Source organism: Sminthopsis crassicaudata, chromosome 1, assembly GCF_048593235.1.
Source record: "Sminthopsis crassicaudata isolate SCR6 chromosome 1, ASM4859323v1, whole genome shotgun sequence".
NCBI lineage: Eukaryota > Metazoa > Chordata > Mammalia > Dasyuromorphia > Dasyuridae > Sminthopsis > Sminthopsis crassicaudata.
The window spans coordinates 530,706,624-530,726,939 of record NC_133617.1 but is presented as its reverse complement, the minus strand read 5'-3'; the positions used below and the strand labels follow the sequence as shown (position 1 = coordinate 530,726,939).

General features: G+C 34.6%; 1 protein-coding gene across 1 annotated transcript in view; it reads left to right on the top strand.

Annotated features, from left to right (window-relative positions):
- The window catches only part of TMEFF1 (transmembrane protein with EGF like and two follistatin like domains 1), a 134,385-nt gene that overhangs the window by 23,666 nt on the left and 90,403 nt on the right, over positions 1-20,316 (top strand). The window contains exon 2 of the mRNA XM_074281846.1: positions 13,539-13,648. Within this exon, the coding sequence (XP_074137947.1) occupies positions 13,539-13,648 (110 nt within the window). The remainder of the gene's footprint in view (positions 1-13,538; positions 13,649-20,316) is intronic.

Below are 20,316 nucleotides of genomic sequence, written 5' to 3'. Positions count from 1 at the left end.
TCAATTCTTTTATCCAGCATGGATGCACTTTTTCTCTCTAATCTGCTAATTATAAGTTCTGTGTCAAGAGCTCTAATTTTAAAAAAATTTGTATTCATTTCCAATTTCTTCTTTTTTGGGGGGGGTTAAAAACCTTTTTCACCACTCTACTCTAGGAAGTCAACAGGATTCTGTCTTTCATCAATCATTGATTTACATTCCTTTCTAAAGGAAAGTGCAAAAGACTAGTTTCAGTTATGTTATATATCTATATTGCTATGACATATCAACGAATTATTTCAGTTCATTGTTTTTCAGGCACATCCAGTTTTTTTGTGACTCCTTTTGGGATTTTCTTGGCAAAGCTACTACAGTAGTTTGCCATTTCTTCTCTCTCATTTTACAGATGAAGAAACTGAGATAAACAGAGTAAAGTGACTTATTCAGATACACACAGCTAACAAGTGTTTGAGACCAGATATGAACTAAGGAAGATTAGCTTTCCTGACTCCAAATCTGGTATACAATCCATTTGTGCCATCTAGCTGCCTTATCAGTGAGTGATGTATAAGTCTATAATCTACTAACATGGTACCAGAGCACATTCTTATAGTAGAAAAAAAGAAAATGATTCTTTGTTAGACTTTTCCATCTAGTGACTCTCCACATAGCTGCCAAAGTGATTTTCCTAAAATACAGGTCTGATCATGTCACTCTGCAATTCAATTAACTCCAGTCATTCCCTAGTACCTCTAGAGTCAAATACCAGCTCATCTGTTTGGCATTTAAAGGTCTTTACAACCTGGATTCAATCTACCTTTACAGTCTTATTATCCATTCCTTCATTTCACACACTCATTGATCCAGTCAAACTGGCCTTTTTCAGTTTCTCACACATGACACTCCATTGCTCATCTCTGCATTATTGCATAGTTTGTCCTTGATACCAGGGAAACACTCATCCCTCACCTCTTCCTCTGAGAATCCCTATATTCCATCAAAATTCAGCTCAAGAGCCACTTTTTACCCAAGTACTTTCCTGAACCCCCTGGCTGCTATCCTATCCCCTAAATTAGTTTTGACTGGGATTTTGTGATATATGGTGAGGGAAGTCTTTTTTGTTGTTGTTTTTTAACTAAGGCATATCAGTACCCACTCAAGTGCGAACTTAGCTTTAGAAAGTTTCTTGAGTACACTAAGGTTAAGGGACTGTTCCCATATCATTCAACTAATATCAGTCAGTTCAGAGGCTTGAATCCATCTCTTCCTTACTTAATATCAACTTTGGCACAATTCCATTGTGCTTTCTCCATTCTCCCCTAAATTATCTTGGATTTATTTTGTAGCTCTCAGTCAGTGAAAGTTTCTAGGGAGATTTAGGGTTTCCAAATTCTTCTTTTGTTTTTGATTTTTTTTTTTTTTTTGAGGCTGGGGTTAAGTGACTTGCCCAGGGTCACACAGCTAGGAAGTGTTAAGTGTCTGAGACCAGATTTGAACTCAGGTCTTCCTGACTTCAGGGCTGGTGCTCTATCCACTGCGCCACCTAGCTGCCCTCCAAAATTCTTAAGGCCAACTGAGGGGATTTTTAACTAAAGGTCAAAGGAAAAGAGATAGCTTGAATTTAACAATGAGTACCTGGAAGGTGAAGAAAGAATTAATCTTGTTGAATCCCATGAGAAGAGCAATACCATACTGGGCCTTCCTTCACAACCTTGAAGCCCCTACATTCTGGGACATTTGCAAGGTTCTGCTGTTGATGATAGTGATACGAAACTGAGGGACATTCTAATGCTAACTGCCTTCCCCCAATCCTGACCATAAACTTGGTAGTAGTGTTGAGTGAGATTCATGGTAAGCTTGTGGGAACTTGTGCTTTCTCTTCTCCTTCCCTCACCCCACCCTTCCAATATCAGCTTAGCTGAAAAGCAGGACTTAGGATTACCTAGATAGTCTTTTCTAGGTACTCTTCTTGCTCAGTATGTTGGCAAAGAGTAAAGGGAGAAAGCCTATTCAGTCTCTCCCAGGTTACCAGCAAAAAGCGTCTATTACTCAGATTTTGTTTTCCTAACTGTAAGCTTTTCAATTTCAATGTTTTTCCAATATTGTTTGTATTAATCATATAAAGCATATATTATTCAAATATATAGTATATAGTATATTATACATATCTTAGGTATATAATTATCATTTGAAACATATGTATATACATATATGCACATATATATGCATGTGCACATATACAGATGTACGATACAACATAATAATATACATAAACATATTTAGAGTTCAGAGACCAAAATTTTAATTGATGCTCTCTAAAAAGGCTTGAGGTGAAGGTGAATTTGGAAAGAGGATTTTCCTTTAAAGCAAGAGGTTCTTAACCAGGGGGTCATGACCTTTTGAAAAATTTGCATTTTTGAAACTTTATTTCAATATAATTGGTTTTCTTTCTAATTCTATGTGTTTATTTTATGGATCAAGCCATAGGCTTCAGTGGACTATTTAAGTGCCCGGGAAACAAAAAAAAGGTTAAGAACTTCTGTTTTAAAGGGATAGGAAGCTCTGCAGCCATATCCTGATTAGTACAAATGATGAGTCCCTAAAATGATTGCATGCATTTAAATTCATATTATTCAAAATTAGAGCAGCTTGGTAAGGCAGTGGATAGAATGTTGGACCTGGGGTCAGGAAAACTCCTCTTCTTGAGGAGTTCAAATCCAGCTTCAGACAATTACTAGCTATGCGACCCTGAGCAAATAACTTCACCCTGTTTGCTTCAGTTTTTTCATCTGTATAAATGAGCTGGAAAAGAAATGGCAAACTACTTAAGTATCTTAAGAAGTTGGACACAACTGAAAAAATTACTAATAACATATTCAAAGTTATAATTATGTAAAATATGGCAATTGGTTTCAGCTCAATGGACATAGGCTGCACAAATTCAAATTCATGAGACCACTTGAGGGGATTCATAACTCACCCTAATTGGGATCTAGTTGTATTCATTTTTATCATGAGCTAAAGACATGTTAAGACTAGGAGGCTCTTGGACTCCCATGAGAGAAAGAAAGCATTAAGAAAATTGGGCTTACATAACTAGTCATATGAAAAAATGCTCTAAATCACTGTGGATTAGAGCAATGCAAATTAAGACAACTCTGAGGTACATATCACTTCCCAGATTGGCTAAGATGACAGGAATTGAATGTTGGAGGGGATGTGGGAAAACTGGGACACTAATGCATTGTTGGTAGAATTGCAAAGTGATCCAATCATTCTGAAGAACTCTTTGATCTAGTACTGTGTCTATTGGGTTTATATCCCAAAGAGATCTTAAAAGAGGGAAAAGAACCCATATGTGCAAAAGTGTTTGTAGCAGCCCTTTTTATAGTGGCAAGGAACTGGAAATTGAGTGGATGCCCATCAATTGGGTAATGGTTGAAGAAGTTATGAGATAATATATATATATATATATATATATATATATGTATAATAGAATATTACTGTTCTATAAGAAATGATGAGTGGGCTGATTTCAGAAAAGCTTGGAAAAACTTACATGAACTGATATTAAGTGAAGTGAGCAGAACCAAGAGAACCTTGTACACAGCAACAAGATTATGTAATGATCAACTGTGACAGACTTGGCTCTTTTCAACAATGAGATGATTCAAGGCAATTCCATTAGATTTGGGATGGAAAGTACCAGAAAGAGAACTATAGAGACTGAACATGGATCATAGTGTAGTATTTTTATCCTTTTTGTTGTTGTTGTTGGCTTTTTGCTTGTTTTTTTTTTTCCCTTTTGATCTGACTTTTTTGATGAAGCTTCATGAATATGGAAAATATATTTAACAGAATTACATATCTTTAATACCTATATAGGAGAGGGGAGGGAGGAAGAGAGGGAGAAAAATTTGGAACATAAGACTTTGCAAAAGTGAATATTGAAAACTATCTTTGCATGTATTGGGAAAAATGAAATACAATTAAAAGGGGAAAAAAAGAAAATTGGACTTAAATGCTGGCACTGCTATTCACTTACTCAGAAAACTTGGCCCAATTATTTAATTCCAATGGCTCCATCTGTAAAATTGACATATATCATGTATGGTATTTTTCCTTCTGTACCTGTTAGATATTTTGTAAGCATAAGGTAATAGAATCTGTGATTACAAACTTAAAACCCACACAATTCAAAGTAAGCCCATATTACCTACAAGTAACTTGAGATCATCATATAAAGTAAGATCAAGTTAATTGAAACTTATAAATGAATCTCTTGCTAAGAGAAAAAGAAATCTCATAATGCACTATTAAAAGATTACAATCAGTAGAAAATAAAATGAAAACCTGGACAAAATTCTTCTTTTACTGCATATGATCATATATCATCAAATCCTTTTATTTCTGTTCATAGATCAAGTAGTCTAGCCTATTTTGGGGGGAACAGAGAGGAAAAAAGGAAGAATTGGACTTCACTGTGTTCTTACTGTTCTTATTGGAACTCTCAATAAAGAAACTTTCTCTATCAATGCAGATTAGCACCTTCTCCAACACTGAGAGTTTAGGTGACTTGTCAAGTCATACTCATGTCAGACATGAGATTAGAATTTAGGCTGGCTCTCTAACCATTAGTCCATACTGCCTCTCAGCATACTTGTGAAATTATCATCATCATCATTATATTACATTATTATATAAGATTATAAATTATCATTATATCTGTGCTATCAATATTATTTGAAATATGAACTATATGATTTATTCACATGCTCTTTTAAAGACCTATCATGAGGGACATGAGTCTTTACATGTGGAGATAAGGCTCCCTTTCCTTGTTTGTGAACTTGTAGTAACTTTAAGTAGGAGGAAGGCTAGGACTAGAGAAAACTTCCTTTACCAGTGCAGATTGATACTTTATCTACACTTTATAGCCTAAGAGAGTTACTAAACCATGGAAGAATTTATTACTTGCAGCTAGATGCCAGAAGGAGGTCTTGAATCTAGGTAGTCCTGATTCTAAGGCTTAGCTCTTTGTCCAGTATGTTATGATACCTTTCAGGTAATATAATAGTAATGTCATCTTAGCCAGTCTGAGAAGTGATTCTTCAGTTATCTTAATTTGCATTGTTCTAATCAATAGTGATTTAGAGCATTTTTCATAAGAATAGAAATGTAAGCCCAGTTTTCTTAATGACCAATCTAGCATTCTATCTCTACTAATTTTGACTTGTTTTCTTCTTCACTTTTTTTTGAAAGTTGAAATGATCAAAACTTACCTTTTTTTGTAGTATAAGATAATGTTAAAAAGGATAAAAAGCAGAATTTGGGGCATATGGATAAATGTTCTTGTTCACTATTTTTCAGTCATATCCTACCCTTTGTGACCCCATTTTGGGTTTTCTTGGCAGAGATACTGGATGGTTTACCATTTCCTTCTCCAGTTCATTTTTCTGGATAAGGAAACTAAGGCAAACAGGGTAAAGTGACTTGTCCAGGGTCACATAACTATTATCTAAGACTAGATTTGAACTTTGGAAGATGAATCACTTGGAAGTAAAATGAACCATCTAGTATAAAATATATTTTTACTATTCCATGAAGCTTTGGAAGTTCTACTCTGCATGGTGATAAGATCAGTTCCGGTATATTTAGATACATTCACAAGGACTATTTATGAAGAGCTATTGAAAGACTTAGATATGTTTAACCTTCAGAAGAGAAGACTTTAGGGAGAACATTATAGCACTCAGTGAAAGGTATCTGTTAGTATCATTTCCTCCTTCCACCTGTAAGTTCTGTGAAGGCAGGAATTGCCTCTTACCTACATTTTGTGTCTTTCTAATATCATATACAATTTCTGCTTGCTTGAATATGGGACTGCAATGAGGTTATCTTGCATTGACTTTCTATTTGTGCTTACCTAGAGTCAGAGACTTCTCATCTACTAGTCTAGTCACCTGGTTACTCCCTGATGAAAACTGGATGGAAAAGAAGCCATTTCTTCTTGCTTATAGATCGGCTATTTTTACAAACTGTAATATTTTAAGTATTTTATCACTATGCATGTAGCTATGTATTAAATGGATGATCATTTGGATCTGCGCTAATTTTATTTGCTTGCAGTCAGAGTTGGAATTGTTGTTCACCCTTCATTCTTGAAGAGCACCAGTGATATCACTAGGGTGATGTCATGATGTGGCTGTGAATTGGATTTAAGGGAGGCAGAACTGCATAAAGTCATCAGCCTCTCACTCTCAAAGTCAGAATATCCCCTCAAGTTATCATTTTCTTTTTCTTCTCCCTTTTTCAACTAAATTCCTACAAAGAAATTTTCAACCTTTTTGTGTCATGGACTCCAATGGCAACTTGGTTCAGATTATAAATCCTTTTTTGGAGTAATGTTTTTAAATGCATTTAATTAATTTAAGTGTTTTAAAAGTTTTAAACTAAAAGATACAATATTACAAAATATGCGATTATAATGAAACTCAGTTATGAAAATATTAAAAAAGTAAATGCACATATCCCAGCTTAAAAACTCATTTAGAAAAAAGCTATCTGCATTTATTGCTTCTACTTGCTTTCCTTTCACCTCTATCCTTTCCAGTCTGGCTTTTGATGTCACTACTCAGCTGAAACCACTTTTTCCAAGATTAGCACCAACCTCTTAATTGCCCAATTTGACAGTCTTTAGTCCATTTTTATCCTTCTTGACCTCCTAAAGCATTTGACATTACTAATCATTATCTCCTTCTGTATGCTTTTTCCTTGGTAATTCTACTCAAAAAACTCTTTTTAATGTAATCTATGTGTCTCCTCTACATCTTTTGCTTGTATTCACTTGGAACATGATAGTCTTTATTGTCAGTGACTCCATGTGTAACATAGAAAATTCCCACACCTACTTGTAGCACATTCTGTGAGCAGCTGAAGCAAATTTCAGATGTCTTACTAAGCACTATTGTATTCTGGATGCTTAGGTTTCCAGTGTAGGGGGATCATAATTGCCTGTGCTTTCTTAGCAGAACAATAAATAATCAGACAACCAATAAGTATTCATTAAATGAATGCTATGTGACAGGTACTGTGTTAGGGATTGTGGTTAGAAAGACAAAAAACTAGATCTTACTCTCAAGGGGATGGGTATATATATACACACACATATACATGTGTACATATACATACATACATTCATGTATATATACAGATTTAATTATATGTATGAATATATGCACACAAGTATTTATGTATATATAAACATGCATATAAATGTGCAAAATAAATACAAGATAAATATGGTGACATAAATGTATATGTGTACATATACTTGCAAACATTTTTATGCATGCATAATGCAGATATATGTTTATGTATGAATATATGCATACAAGAACATATCTATATTTAAATATACATGTACAGGATAAATACAAGATAAGCACAAAGCAAATACAAAGTAGTTGGTGAGAGAGGATTTGGGGAAGGCATCCTTTGGAATGTAATGCTTGGACTGTGTTTTGAAAGAAGTTTGAGATTATCTGGAGCAAATGTGAGGAAGGAGGTATCCCAGACCTGGGGGCTGGTCAAGGAAAAGACATGGTTAGCCTGTTTGACTGGGAAGGGAAGCAATGTAGATTGATACCAGAAAGATGGGTTGGGACTCAGACTGTGAACAGTTTTTAAAGCCAAATGGAAGAGTTTCTATTTTTCTTCAAGGTAACAGAAAATTATTGGTATTTAGCAATTTGGGGAATGACACAATTAGAACTACTTTTAGGAAAATTCCCTTGGCAGCCATGATGAAGAGGGATTAGAGTGAGGAGAGCTTGAGGTGAGAAAACCAAGTAGTTTGAGAAAGAAGTCTTGAGGATCTGAATTAAAATAGTAGGTGAATGGAAGGAAGTAGGCTAAGGAGTAGAGGAAAAGGCTAGATGTGTGAGATGTCATTGGCAACTAATTACATATGTGGAGGTGAGGGGGAATGAAGAGTCTAGGATAACAATAAAGTTATGAACCTAGGGGACTAGAAGAAATGTACTGTCATCTTTAGAAATAGAAGTGGGTTGTGGGGAGTGAATTTGACAGGTAGCCATGTGGTGAGAGGAATGAACTTGAAATTAAGAAGATCCTAATTAGATTCCTATACACTGTGTGATCTTGGGGATGTCTCTTGATTTCTCTCTCAAATTCAATGTCTCCATCTGTAAAATTGAGATAATAATAGCAACTACTTCACAGGATTGTTAGAGGATCAAATGAGCTAACATATATAAAGCACTTTGTAAAGCTTAAACCACTATAGAAGTGCTATTATTATTTTCACCATCATAATTGCTATTTTGCAAACTTCTTTTTTTACTCTCTTATAATTTGTGCTATCCCATTTTCCTCAGGGCCTGGGATATAGTCCATATCCATTTTCTTAGATATATTTTAAGTTTTGAACTATCTTCATCCTTCCCATTCTGTACCATGTCACACACACACATATACACACACACAGAAAAAAAAACCACACTAGCATACTAATATTTATCAATTATTTCTCTGCACGTGCATAATGTCTTCCTTTTTGGTCCTTTGTAGTTGATTTCAGTATTAATTATTTTCAGAATAATTCAATCATTTCTAATTGTTCCCATTCTACAATTCCAATAGCACCTATAGATTATTCCACACAATTTAGCTACCAATCATATTTTATGTATTGCTTATTAATTGTTTCATGTTTGTACTGCCAACAATAAGCCAGTTGAAGGGAGAGGCCATAACTTTTTCTGTATGTCCTATATCCCTAACATATGGTCATCAATAAATGCTCACTTGTTCACAATGGTAGCTTTACATATAGAGAAAAAGACATTTATCACCAAAATAGGTATTATCTAATAGCTTCTAATAACAGATAAAATTTGTCACAGCTTAGAAAGGATTTCAAAAGTCAAGGTAATCTACCTTCCACATAATACTTTCATGACATATGTCTGTAATAGACATCTCATGTATTTATTTCCAGATAGTGGAAGTGCTAGAATGTCCCATAAACCTTTAAAGCAGATGACTGCTGATGAAGGAAATAATGGAAATGCTGTAAATTTTGTTCCTCAAGTTAAGCTACAATCATTTTCATGGTACATTAACTTGGCTAATGAAGAACTTATGTCTGACTTTCAGCTTATTTCTAGTTCCCTGAGTCTACCTGGGGTAGGTTAGTCAGAAGTACTTATTATTTCCCTTGAGGTTGAATGTGTAACTTTGAAAGTAATTGGGAACCATTCAATGTATGTTTTACCTAAAAAAAGTACTACGTTGCAAGGATTAGGAAAATCCATATAAAAATTTAGCTCCTTTTGTACTATAGAAAAAGACTAAAGACTAAATTATTATTATATTAAAAGGTAAAATGTGTTGATATTATGTGATATTTCTGATTTTCTAAACTTTTTCTGTGTTTTCTGCTGGGCTTTGCATATTGTTTGCAACTTAGGCAAAATTCCCTCTAGATTTTCATTTAATTTCTTATGATGATCCATGATGTACCAAAACCACAGTGACGAAAGTTGTGACGTGGAAGGGAAAACTATATATGTATTCCGGGAAAAGGAGTGAGCCCAGGACTGAGTGTGGGGCAGGACCACAGAGAATAAATCTTATCTTAGACTCTTCCTAGCTGAATGACTCTTGGCAAGTGTTTGCCTCAGTTTCTTCATTTGTAAAATGAGCTAGAGAAGGAAATGACAAACCATTATAGTATCTTTTTCAGGAAAACTCCAAATCAGTTTGTGGACAGACTGAAATGAAAAGCAACTTTTAAAAAAAGTCAGCAAAGAAGGAGTGCTTTGAGTGCCATGAGGAAAACTAATAGTGTATAATGTCCTTACATCTCAAGGAAATAGAAAAGGAATGAGGGAAGAGAGCAAAGAGGAAGACTATCAGACATATCAAAGGCAGAAGCAAAAAACTAAATCATGAGGAAGTACTGAACTAGGAGAAGAGGAATGATGCTGTATTTGTTTTTACTTGTCCTGTTATATTTACTTGTACTTCTTTTTGTTTGTGCATCCATCATCTTTCACATTATAAAAAATATAGGGATTATGATTCTAGCTTCCTCTATGACTCAGTCTTATTTACCACAGTGTTTAGTTCAGAGAACACACACAGTTGGTGTTGTTTGCTGACTGGTCAAATTCAAAATACCAGTTCTTTGGATTTTCTCCTGGCAAGTCTCCAGGTGGAATACTTGGCTGCTTCCTCCTGGGAATGTGAATGCAGATGATGGAATCCTTATGATACTTTGCAGGAGTGAGGTGGTACAATGGTTAGAGTATTAGACTTGGAGTCGGGTGTTCTGAGTTCAAATACTGATTAAGGCATTTACTAGAGCTGTATGAGCCTCAGCAAGTCATGTAAATTCTTTTAGCTTCAAGTTTTTCATCTATAAAAACCAGAATTTTAGCTTCGACTTCACAAGCTTGTAGAAGGATCAAATGAGATAATTGTATACATATATATGTACTTTGTAAACCTTAAAATTTTATATAAATGCTAGCTACTACTATTATTATCTTCCTAACAAGATGAGAACAGATGAGGTGTAGGAGGAAACAAAATGCAACCAGAACAGATGGAATAGAGTGGAACAGTGTTCTAGCTGATTCAGTTTTTGAAGTTATGTGGTTAAATCCAGGAGTAAGAAATAAATTAAAGGGCTAGAGTACTCTTGTTTCTTTCTTTCTTTCTTTTCTTTTTTTTTTTTTTTTTTAACTATCAAAGTCTAGTCATAGAATTTTAGAGATTATCTAGTCTAATCCCTTCCTTTTTTTAATTAATTTTTTTCAAATAACAAACTTTTAAAAACTTTTTATCTCATTTCCAATTGCTTTGTAACAAATATGCATAATAAATGAAAGCGAATTCCTATCTATGCCATGTCCAAAAAGATATGTAACATTCTGTACATCGAATCCATCATTTCTCAGATAGGAGATGAATTTCATAAATCAGCCATCATTTGCCTTCTAGAATCATGGTTCATAATTGCATTGATTAGAATACTTAAGTCTTTCAAAGTTGTAATTTACAATATTACTGTTATTACATAACTTTATTTCTTGATTCTGTCCACTTTACATCGATTTAGACAAATCTTCCCAGGTTTCTTTGAAACTATCCTTTTTATCATTACATTTATATTCCTTAATTTGTCTGGCAATTACTCAATTGATGGGCATTCTTTTACTTTCCAGTTCTTTGATGCTATAAAAAGAGCTATTATAAATATTTTTGTGCATATGAATTCTTTTTCTTTTTCTTGGATCTCTTTGGAATATAGAATCACAATGTAAAAAAGGCATATGCAGCTTAATGACTTTTTTTGGGTGCCTTTATTTTCCAGATAAGAAAACTAAAATTCAGAGAATAGCAATGATTTATCCAAAGTCAAGCACAGTCCATGTTCCCTTTTGTTGATGTTTGGATCTTAGTGGGAAAGGCACTGCTTCAACTTTTCAATTACTAATTTTCTGCAAAAATAAGATTATAGAAAATTTTAATCTCTTAATTTTTAATCTAAGATTAAAGAGATTTAAAATTTTTAACATCATCTGATAAAATTGACAGTCTTTCTGACCCCCAGTCAATCCAGTTATTGTCATCTTCATAATAGTGTTTATGCCCTAGATGATATTTTACCTAACCTGTCTTGTCAGTAAGACATTTAGTAAAAAGGAAGGAAGATTGATCAAACAGTTGTCCAATAAGATGCTCAGATTTTGGCTAATTTTATTTCCCTTGTTAGGTTTGAATTAATGAATCAAATTAAAAATTTACCTTGAAGTCACTTAAATTCATAACCTAAAAGTTGTCCTTCACCCTTCCCTCTCTCTCATCCTCTATATCCAACTAGTTGTCAAGTCTTGGCAATTCTGTTTATAACATTTCACATAGTCTTAATTCCTATGCTTATTATCTCTCTACTGGACTATTGCAATAACCACCTAATTGATTTCTATTCCCTTCCCTTTCCCATCCATCCTTCATATTAATGTCAAAACAGTCTTCCTAAAGTATAGCTCTGATTATGTCACTTTCCTGCTCAAAAAATTCAAGTAGTTTCTAATTGTCTTTAGGGTGAAACACAAACATTTCATCTTGGCATTTAAGGCCCTCAGGAATCAGGCTCCAGCCTACCTTTCCAGATACATTTCATATGATCTCTCTTTGCATACTACACATTCCAGATAAACTGGCTGTTACCAGACTTGATATTCTATTTTATCTATGGATCTTTGTATAGACTCTTACCCTCAGGCTTTGAGTAGGCTCCCTCCTCTCATGAGATTTTTAAACTTTTTAACTTTTTTCAAGGTTCAACTCAGGTAGCACCAATTATACAAAAATTTTCTGGACACTTTTACATATTAGTACTCTCTTTACTCTCAATTTGCCTTATGACTATTTATACATGGTATCCCCACAATAAAACATAATCTTGCTGAGACCGAGACTTTTTTGTTTTCATTTTCCCTTGTGCCTACCATCCTGTTTTTCACATAGTAGGTGCCTAATTAAAAAACAATTGGATTGAATCCAAATTCAGGAGATCTGGTAACTTAATTCTATTAACACCATAGCTGTGATACTCTTTCTATGCCCAAGTATAATTTACAAGTAGATTAAAGTAGATATTAAAGTAGATATTCTCTAAGGTTCTGGTTCTTTAATTCTATAATGTCATCTTGACAAGCTACTGTGAGGATTTCTGGCACATTTTTAGAAGAATTACTTAAATTCCCCAGTCCTCAGTTTCCTCATCTGTGAAATGAGAAAGTTGAAGTAGATGGACTTTGAGATACCTTCCAGCTCTAGAATTATTATCCTATTATTTCAAAGGTCCTTTCTGGCTCTGAAATTTTTTGAGTTAACTTCCTCACTGACAGAATCAATTATTCATTTTCTAATCAAATCTAAAGCTTGGGTAAAAATAGCAAGGGAAAAAATCTTCAAAAATGTTGGCAGCGTTAAGTGCAAAAGCTCTAGAGAGTTTTATAATTTGAATCACAGGGTTTAGAATTGAAATAGAATTGTATTAAGCACATATAGTGAGAAGGGATTACTGGACCTCAAGAAGTCATGAGGTCTGGTCCCACAGCCTATCTCTGAAACTTGGTAACTTTGTGACTGGGTCATACCTGTGGAACTGTTGTGAATTTCAAAGGAAATATTGTATATCAAGCAGTTTTTAAATTTTAATGTTCTTTATAATATACTTATTAAATAATAAGGTTTTAAACTTTGGTCTGATTATGGCTATTTTTTCATCATGTTTTTTCTTGATCATGAAATATTCTTTTGGGGGCACTTGCAAAATGTAAATTCTATAGTAGGCTTTGATTTGCCACTCACTTTTTATTATATTGTCGACATGAATGTGACCTACAACACATTTCAGGCTTGTTCATTTATAAAGACTATTCAGACACAAATCTAAGAGAGAAAATAAAATAAATTAATCAGTATAGGTAAAATGTTATTTCTCCCCTCTATTTCAGAATTAAATGTGAGGGAGTCTGATGTAAGAGTTTGTGATGAATCGACTTGTAAATATGGAGGACTCTGTAAAGAAGATGGAGAAGGATTGAAATGTGCATGCCAATTTCAGGTAAGAATATTAACCTTAACACTTCTTCATTTAGTTATCATTTGCTATTTCTAGTCACTTAAAATTAAATTATCTGTTTATTATAAGTATGCCATTGATTATACTATTATTTTTATAAAGTTAATATTATCAAATATATAGTATTATTGAGATTTTTGTACAGTTTTTGTCTCTTTTTTCCTTTCAGTAGGAGTTAGCACATGAGCCGTTATTCTGATAAGTACCAAATATCCCACGAAATGGTGATACTTGTTGGCTTTGGATGAACAAAAAAACTCAGTTTTGCCAGTTTCTTTATCTGTCTCTCCCAGGAAGGCTCACTAGCCATCTTTATATGTAGCTGCAACTTTTTTCCCCTCTTCTTGTTTAGTTTTTCATTTATTATGAGAATAAAGTTGACAGGCTGGATGCCTTTTTGACTGCAAATGGAAACTGGTATGTAGGTGACTGATTCTTTCATTCATTGACCTGCTTCCTGGTATAGAGCAGTTGTGAGAATAAATAAATAATAAATTTAAAAAGCAATTGCTTTTTAAAATAAGAAGAAAAATGTCTTTAAATATAAATTATCATTATCATCGTTGTCTTATTTTCATTTTTTATGGGGTTCACCTAGATATTGTCCTAAGACAAGTTCCCCTTCAGCTATTGTCCATTTGTAATAAAGCTCAAGGGGTTAGCATAGAGGGGGATAAAATAACTCTTTTTCTATGATAGAATAAATTTATCATCTGGATCCTGTCTAAAAGTAGAGATAACTACTGTTGAAGAAATAACCAGCAGTCCTTTGCTAACTACAAGCAAGACTAACAATTATTGCTTTTATAGATACATGAAAGAAACTTGCTACAGAAGCTTCAGGAGGGCCTAAACTATGTTTCAAAATGATTGAGCAAAGTAAACTTTTTTATGATCTTGAGGAAATAGAATCACAGTTAGGGAAGAACAAGTTCAAATAGTGGGAAACATTATAGGTAAAGACTCTAGCTCAAGATCAGAAACTTATGGCCAAACTATGGATACTGAAGATGGATCAAAGCATAGTTAAGTCATAATATTTTCACTTTCTCCCTCCTTCCCTCCCTCCCTCTCTCCTTCTTTCCTTCCTTCCTTCCTTCCTTCCTTCCTTCCTTCCTTCCTTCCTTCCTTCCTTCCTTCCTTCCTTCCTTCCTTCCTTCCTTCCTTCCTTCCTTCCTTCCTTCCTTCCTTCCTTCCTTCTTTCCCTCCCTCCCTCCTTCACTCCCTCCCTCTCTCCTTCTTTTCTTCCTTCCTCTCTTCCTCTGTCCCTCCCTTCCTTCCTCTCTTCCTCCCTCCATTCTTTCCTTCCTTCCTTAACACAGAATTCAAGAGGGATGATGCAAGGAACATCCTTATAGTCAATAAACATGAAGCAGCTCACACTTTCAGCCAAAGGGGGAAAAAATTGCCTCTGTAGAGATCAAGGACCCTGAGACAGGTTTTGTTCCAAATAATTGGGACAAGGGGCTGGCATCTGGAAGAAAGCCAGAGAACATCAACAGCAGCCTAATACAAGGCCTACAATAAGACTCCAAATCTACTTAGTGCTAATGAGAACCAGCCCTAATTATGGCTCCCAGGGAGTCAAAACTACATGCACACATGAGAATGTATATACACACACGATGGAGTTCTTGATTGTTATTGTACTTTATAAATGGTGCTAAGGATGAGCTTAATTTCTCAGGAGTTAATCTCCTAACCAACAAGGGCCCATATTCCCTCATTAGAGGCCAGGATATAGTCTCAAAGTCTGGAAGTGTCAGAATATTTCTTCAGTGGTTGAGGCAGTAGACCTTTACTTGAAGCAATGGTTGTATTTCGGACCTTATGGAGATGCTAGACTGGATGACAGTTTCTACTATAGCAGTTCCTACCCCATAGCAGAAAAAAAGCTGTCCCCAAAGCAATTCATCTTGTATTTAATAATGCTTCCCAGATACATGATAGAAAAAAATGTGGGATGGCAAGGAAACAGCCATAGGTATGTGTCATACTCCACCATGAAGGAGAAGCTTACATAATATAAACTTCTTGTATCCTGGACACCTTTGACAACCTGAAGCCTATGGACCCCTCTTCAAAATAAGCTTTTCCCATACCTAACATAAAATACAAAGGAATACAAAGGAAACCAATTATATTGAAATACATCAAATTAAAAAAAAAAAAAAAGCACACACACATCAGTTCATGGGCTTCAGTTTAACAATTCCTGTTTTGCATTGTCCAAACAATTCCCGCCAATTATCTGCCTGGTAAGGCAGGCCAGAGATTGGGTTTACCTTTTGTGAATTTCTCTTCCAATAGGCTCTGTAAATGTAGAGAGAGAAAATGACTCCCAACGAGCAGCCAGCATCAGCTAAGGCACTAAGGTGATTTCTTTCCATAAACCTTTGGGACTTGGATTCAGGTTCATCTAGCTGAGTACTGCTCTTGCAGTCCTTATCTTGCTAAAGCCACAAATAAATAAAATGGAGTGACTTCTTACATCAATTGAGGAGATTTTGATTTGATGTTGGCAGAGGTGTTTAGGAATGTGAATGAGAAACTGCAAGACAGTCAAAATCCTGAATGGCAGGGTAAATCTCATAGGTAACACTGATAAACAAGAACTGATCATCCTTGGAAATCAGGGACAATGACCTTCCTTGGGAAATCAGTAAATCCATTGAAAGCCTTGAATTTAGGGAGTGGTATCTGAAGTCTAATCAGGGATTGGCTAATAGTTGAATAGAGGGGGAATGGTGTGCCACAGGGAACTTGTACTTCAAAGGGATCTTGGACCATGTTCAAAATGACATATAGGGGGACAGTTTTAAACAAGATTCCTCCTTGGAACAGGACCCCAAAGAGCCCCAGTTGGAGAGCCATTGGAGACCAGGTATAATAATCAGTCTGAAGCTTTGTGAAATTATTAAAGGTAAAGAGTGGTCACAGATTCAGGATGGATTCAGGGTATTCTCAGTTTGTTGTAGAAAGAGGAGTTTCTTTCCCTTATTCCCTGAGTAACATGGAGGTATTATATTGGTTGTAAGGAAGAGAAGGGGGCAGGTGTTTTGGGTACAATATGATGGGACTGTAGGTAGACTAGCTAGAGTATGCAAAAAAGCATAGCCCAAGGGTAGAAAATGGCCATATCATTGAAAAACTTCAATGTCATAACCAACTAGGAACCTGGGGCTAGGTTGGGCCTTCCTTCCTTAGGAAGAGGACATAGTGAGAGCTGGGGCATACCCTTTACCCATCGGACAATCTATTGACCTTGATCTTGAATCTTAATGAGCTATATGAGATTTAAAAAAAAAAAAACAGGCAGGTTAAAAGAGCCATTGCCAGGCTCAGAGGCGCTAAGAGAATTTCAGCTTCTCCCTCTTTAATCAGAGAATACTCTCAGCTCTGGATCCCTGCAGATGGATTGGATTTAATCCTAGAGGAAGTTTGACCATATAAAAGAAGAGGCCAGGTGGTTGTTGTTTTGGACTCATCCTTGAATCATTTGAGAGAATCAGTTAAAGTTTAGTTTTGACTCATGTCTAGAGTTTCCTCAAAATAGGAGAGTAAAAAGCTACTCAAATGTGGATGAAGTATAGAACAGCTATTTATTTTCTCTTCCCAAAAGAAATGCTAAACACAAAGGATCTACAAGTGTACTTTTTTGGGAAAAAGTCAAACTTAAGTAACAGTAATAACAACTACTGTTATGCTTTTTCAGGAGGTTGACATAAAACCATCAAAATCTAATCAATTTGCAGGACTGTTAAATGTTATAAAACATTTTATATTTCTTCTCAGCTTTGACCTGTCTAAATAATTCCTTCCTGGTTTATTCTTATCTTCTAGCAAAACAGATCAGATCTCAAGCTTATTCTCCCATTATATTCTTCTCCAGAGGCTCTATGTAGAAATATAGAGAATAACTCCCAAAGAGCCACGAGTGCCAACTTGTCAAGTTTTTAATCCCCAAATCTTAAGTTTTTGCATTTGTCAAATATAAGGTTAATATGCCTATTTGCTGTAAATTGTATGTCTTCTCATTCCATTGCTCTTTCTATTTTTTAACCAGTAGAGATAGTTTTGATAATTATTGCTATATATTATAATTTAAGATCTGGAACTGCTAAACTTCCTTCCTTTATTTTTTCCATCATTTCCTTTGATATTTTTGACTTTTTTTCTAAATGAATTTTATTATTTTTTCCAATTCAGCAAATTTGTTTGGATAATTTAATTGGTATAGTATTAAATATATAAATTAGTTTGGATAAAATTGTCATTTTTAATATATTAATCTTGCCTCTAATCAACAATTAATTTCTCCAATTATTGAAATCTGATTTTATTTGTATAAAAATTTTTATCATTTTATTTATATATCTCCTGGATTTTTGGCAGGAATTTTATATTGTCTAAAGGTATTTTAAATGGGGCATTTTTTTTTTTAAACAATGAAGAAATAATATTTGCTCATGGTAGGCCAAGCCAATATAATACAAATGACGATCCCAATTAAAATTTTTAGTGCCACATCAAACTTACTACCAAGAACTATTTTTTTTTAAATTTTTTATTATATATATATTTTTTATAATATTATCCCTTGTATTCATTTTTCCAAATTATCCCCCCCTCCCTCTATTCCTTCCCCCCGATGACAGGCAATCCCATACATTTTACATGTGTTACAATATAGTCTAGGTACAATACATGTGTGTGAATACCATTTTCTTGTTGCACAATAAACTTTAGATTCCGAAGGTACATGTAACCTGGGCAGACAGATATTAGTGCTAACAATTTACATTCACTTCCCAGTGTTTCTTCTCTGGGTGTAGCTACCTCTGTCCATCATTGATCAACTGGAAGTGAGTTGGTTTTTCTTTATGTTGAAGATTTCCACCTCCATCAGAATACATCCTCATACAGTATTGTTGTTGAAGTGTACAGTGATCTTCTGGTTCTGCTCATTTCACTCAGCATCAGTTGATTTAAGTCTCTCCAGGCCTCTCTGTATTCCTCCTGCTGGTCATTTCTTACAGAGCAATAATATTCCATAACCTTCATATATAAATGGGGCATTTTTTATTATTTCTTCTTGCAGAGTTTTGTTTATGACATAGGAATGATGATGTTTTATGTGGATTTACTTTATATCCTGATACTTTGCTAAAATTATTGTTTCAGCTAACTTTTCAGTTGAGTCTTTGGGATTTTTCACATATATCTTCAAATTGTCTGCACAAAGAGATAATTTTATTACCTCATTCCATATTCCGATTCCTTCTATTTATTTTTTTTGGTCTTATTAATATTACTAAAACTGATGGAATCTGAATACAAATTGAAGCATACATTTTTTTTTTTTTTTTTTACCTCTAACTTCTAAACAGATTTCCTCTCTCATTGCTGGTGGATAAAGGGATTACAGAATATAGAATAAGGTCTTACAATTGCTTGACTAGAGTGATAGCCACAGAACAAGGGTAAGCTTTTTCCACCTAATAAACATGCTAACAACCACTAAAATATCTTCAAATAAACAAATGCCCATAGGTATTTAAACAAAGTCAACCTGATAGCAACAGAGGATCCCATGCCAGGTATGAATTATACACATTGCCTTTACAGATTTCTCAAAATGTGTGCATATCAAGTAGAGAAGCTCCTATGGTATTACTGAACTATAAGGGAAGAATTTGGAGAAAGCTATTTAAAAAAAAATCAATTAACTCCTGCCCTTTGCTTATGTGTGTTTTGTCTTTGTACCTAAGAGGAAGGCCTTAGGTACAATCACACAGCATAGATGCTACTCTGCTATTCTCTAACTATCCTTTTTTGTTTCTGGGGACTGGTCTAGGATATCGCATTATTACTAAATGCTTGTTTTATTTCATAAAATTAAAATAAAATAAATAATTACTAAGAGATAGTCCCTTGGGATAGCTAGATAAGACAATGGATAGGACACTGGGCCTGACAACAGAAACACCCAAGTTCAAATCTGGTTTCCTGATCTCAGACACTTGCTAGCTGTGTGACCCAGGGCCTGTTACTTAACTTATTTGCCTCAGTTGCTTCATCTGAAAATGGGGATAATAATGGTATCTATCTCCCATGATTATTGTGAAGATCAAATGTTGTAATAAATTTGTAAAGCAAAGTGTCTGACAGATAGTAAGTGCTATATAAATGTTAGCTGTTATTATTATTATTTATAATAAGTATTATTACTATTATGCCAAGGATCATGCTAAACACTTTTCTTCATATTTTCTTTTTTAACAAAGACACATTTCATGAGGCAAGTTACAGTGAAATTGGTTAGGGTTACTCTAATTTTTTTTTGTTGTTGTTGTTGCTGAGGCAATTGGGGTTAAGTGACTTGCCCAAGGTCACACAGCTAGGAAGTGTTAAGTGTCTGAGACCAGATTTGAATTCAGGTTCTCCTAATTTCAGAGCTGGTGCTCTATCCACTGTGCCATCTAGCTGCCCCCTCTAATGTTTATAAGAAAATTACTTTACTTCTGCACTCCCTGTGAATTCAGGGGTACATAGTGATATTAAACTTAGCCTTCATTGGCCTGAAATTTTCACTTATAAGACAGAGAGGAGGAATATTGTTATAACATTATTTAAGCTTCTAATAGATC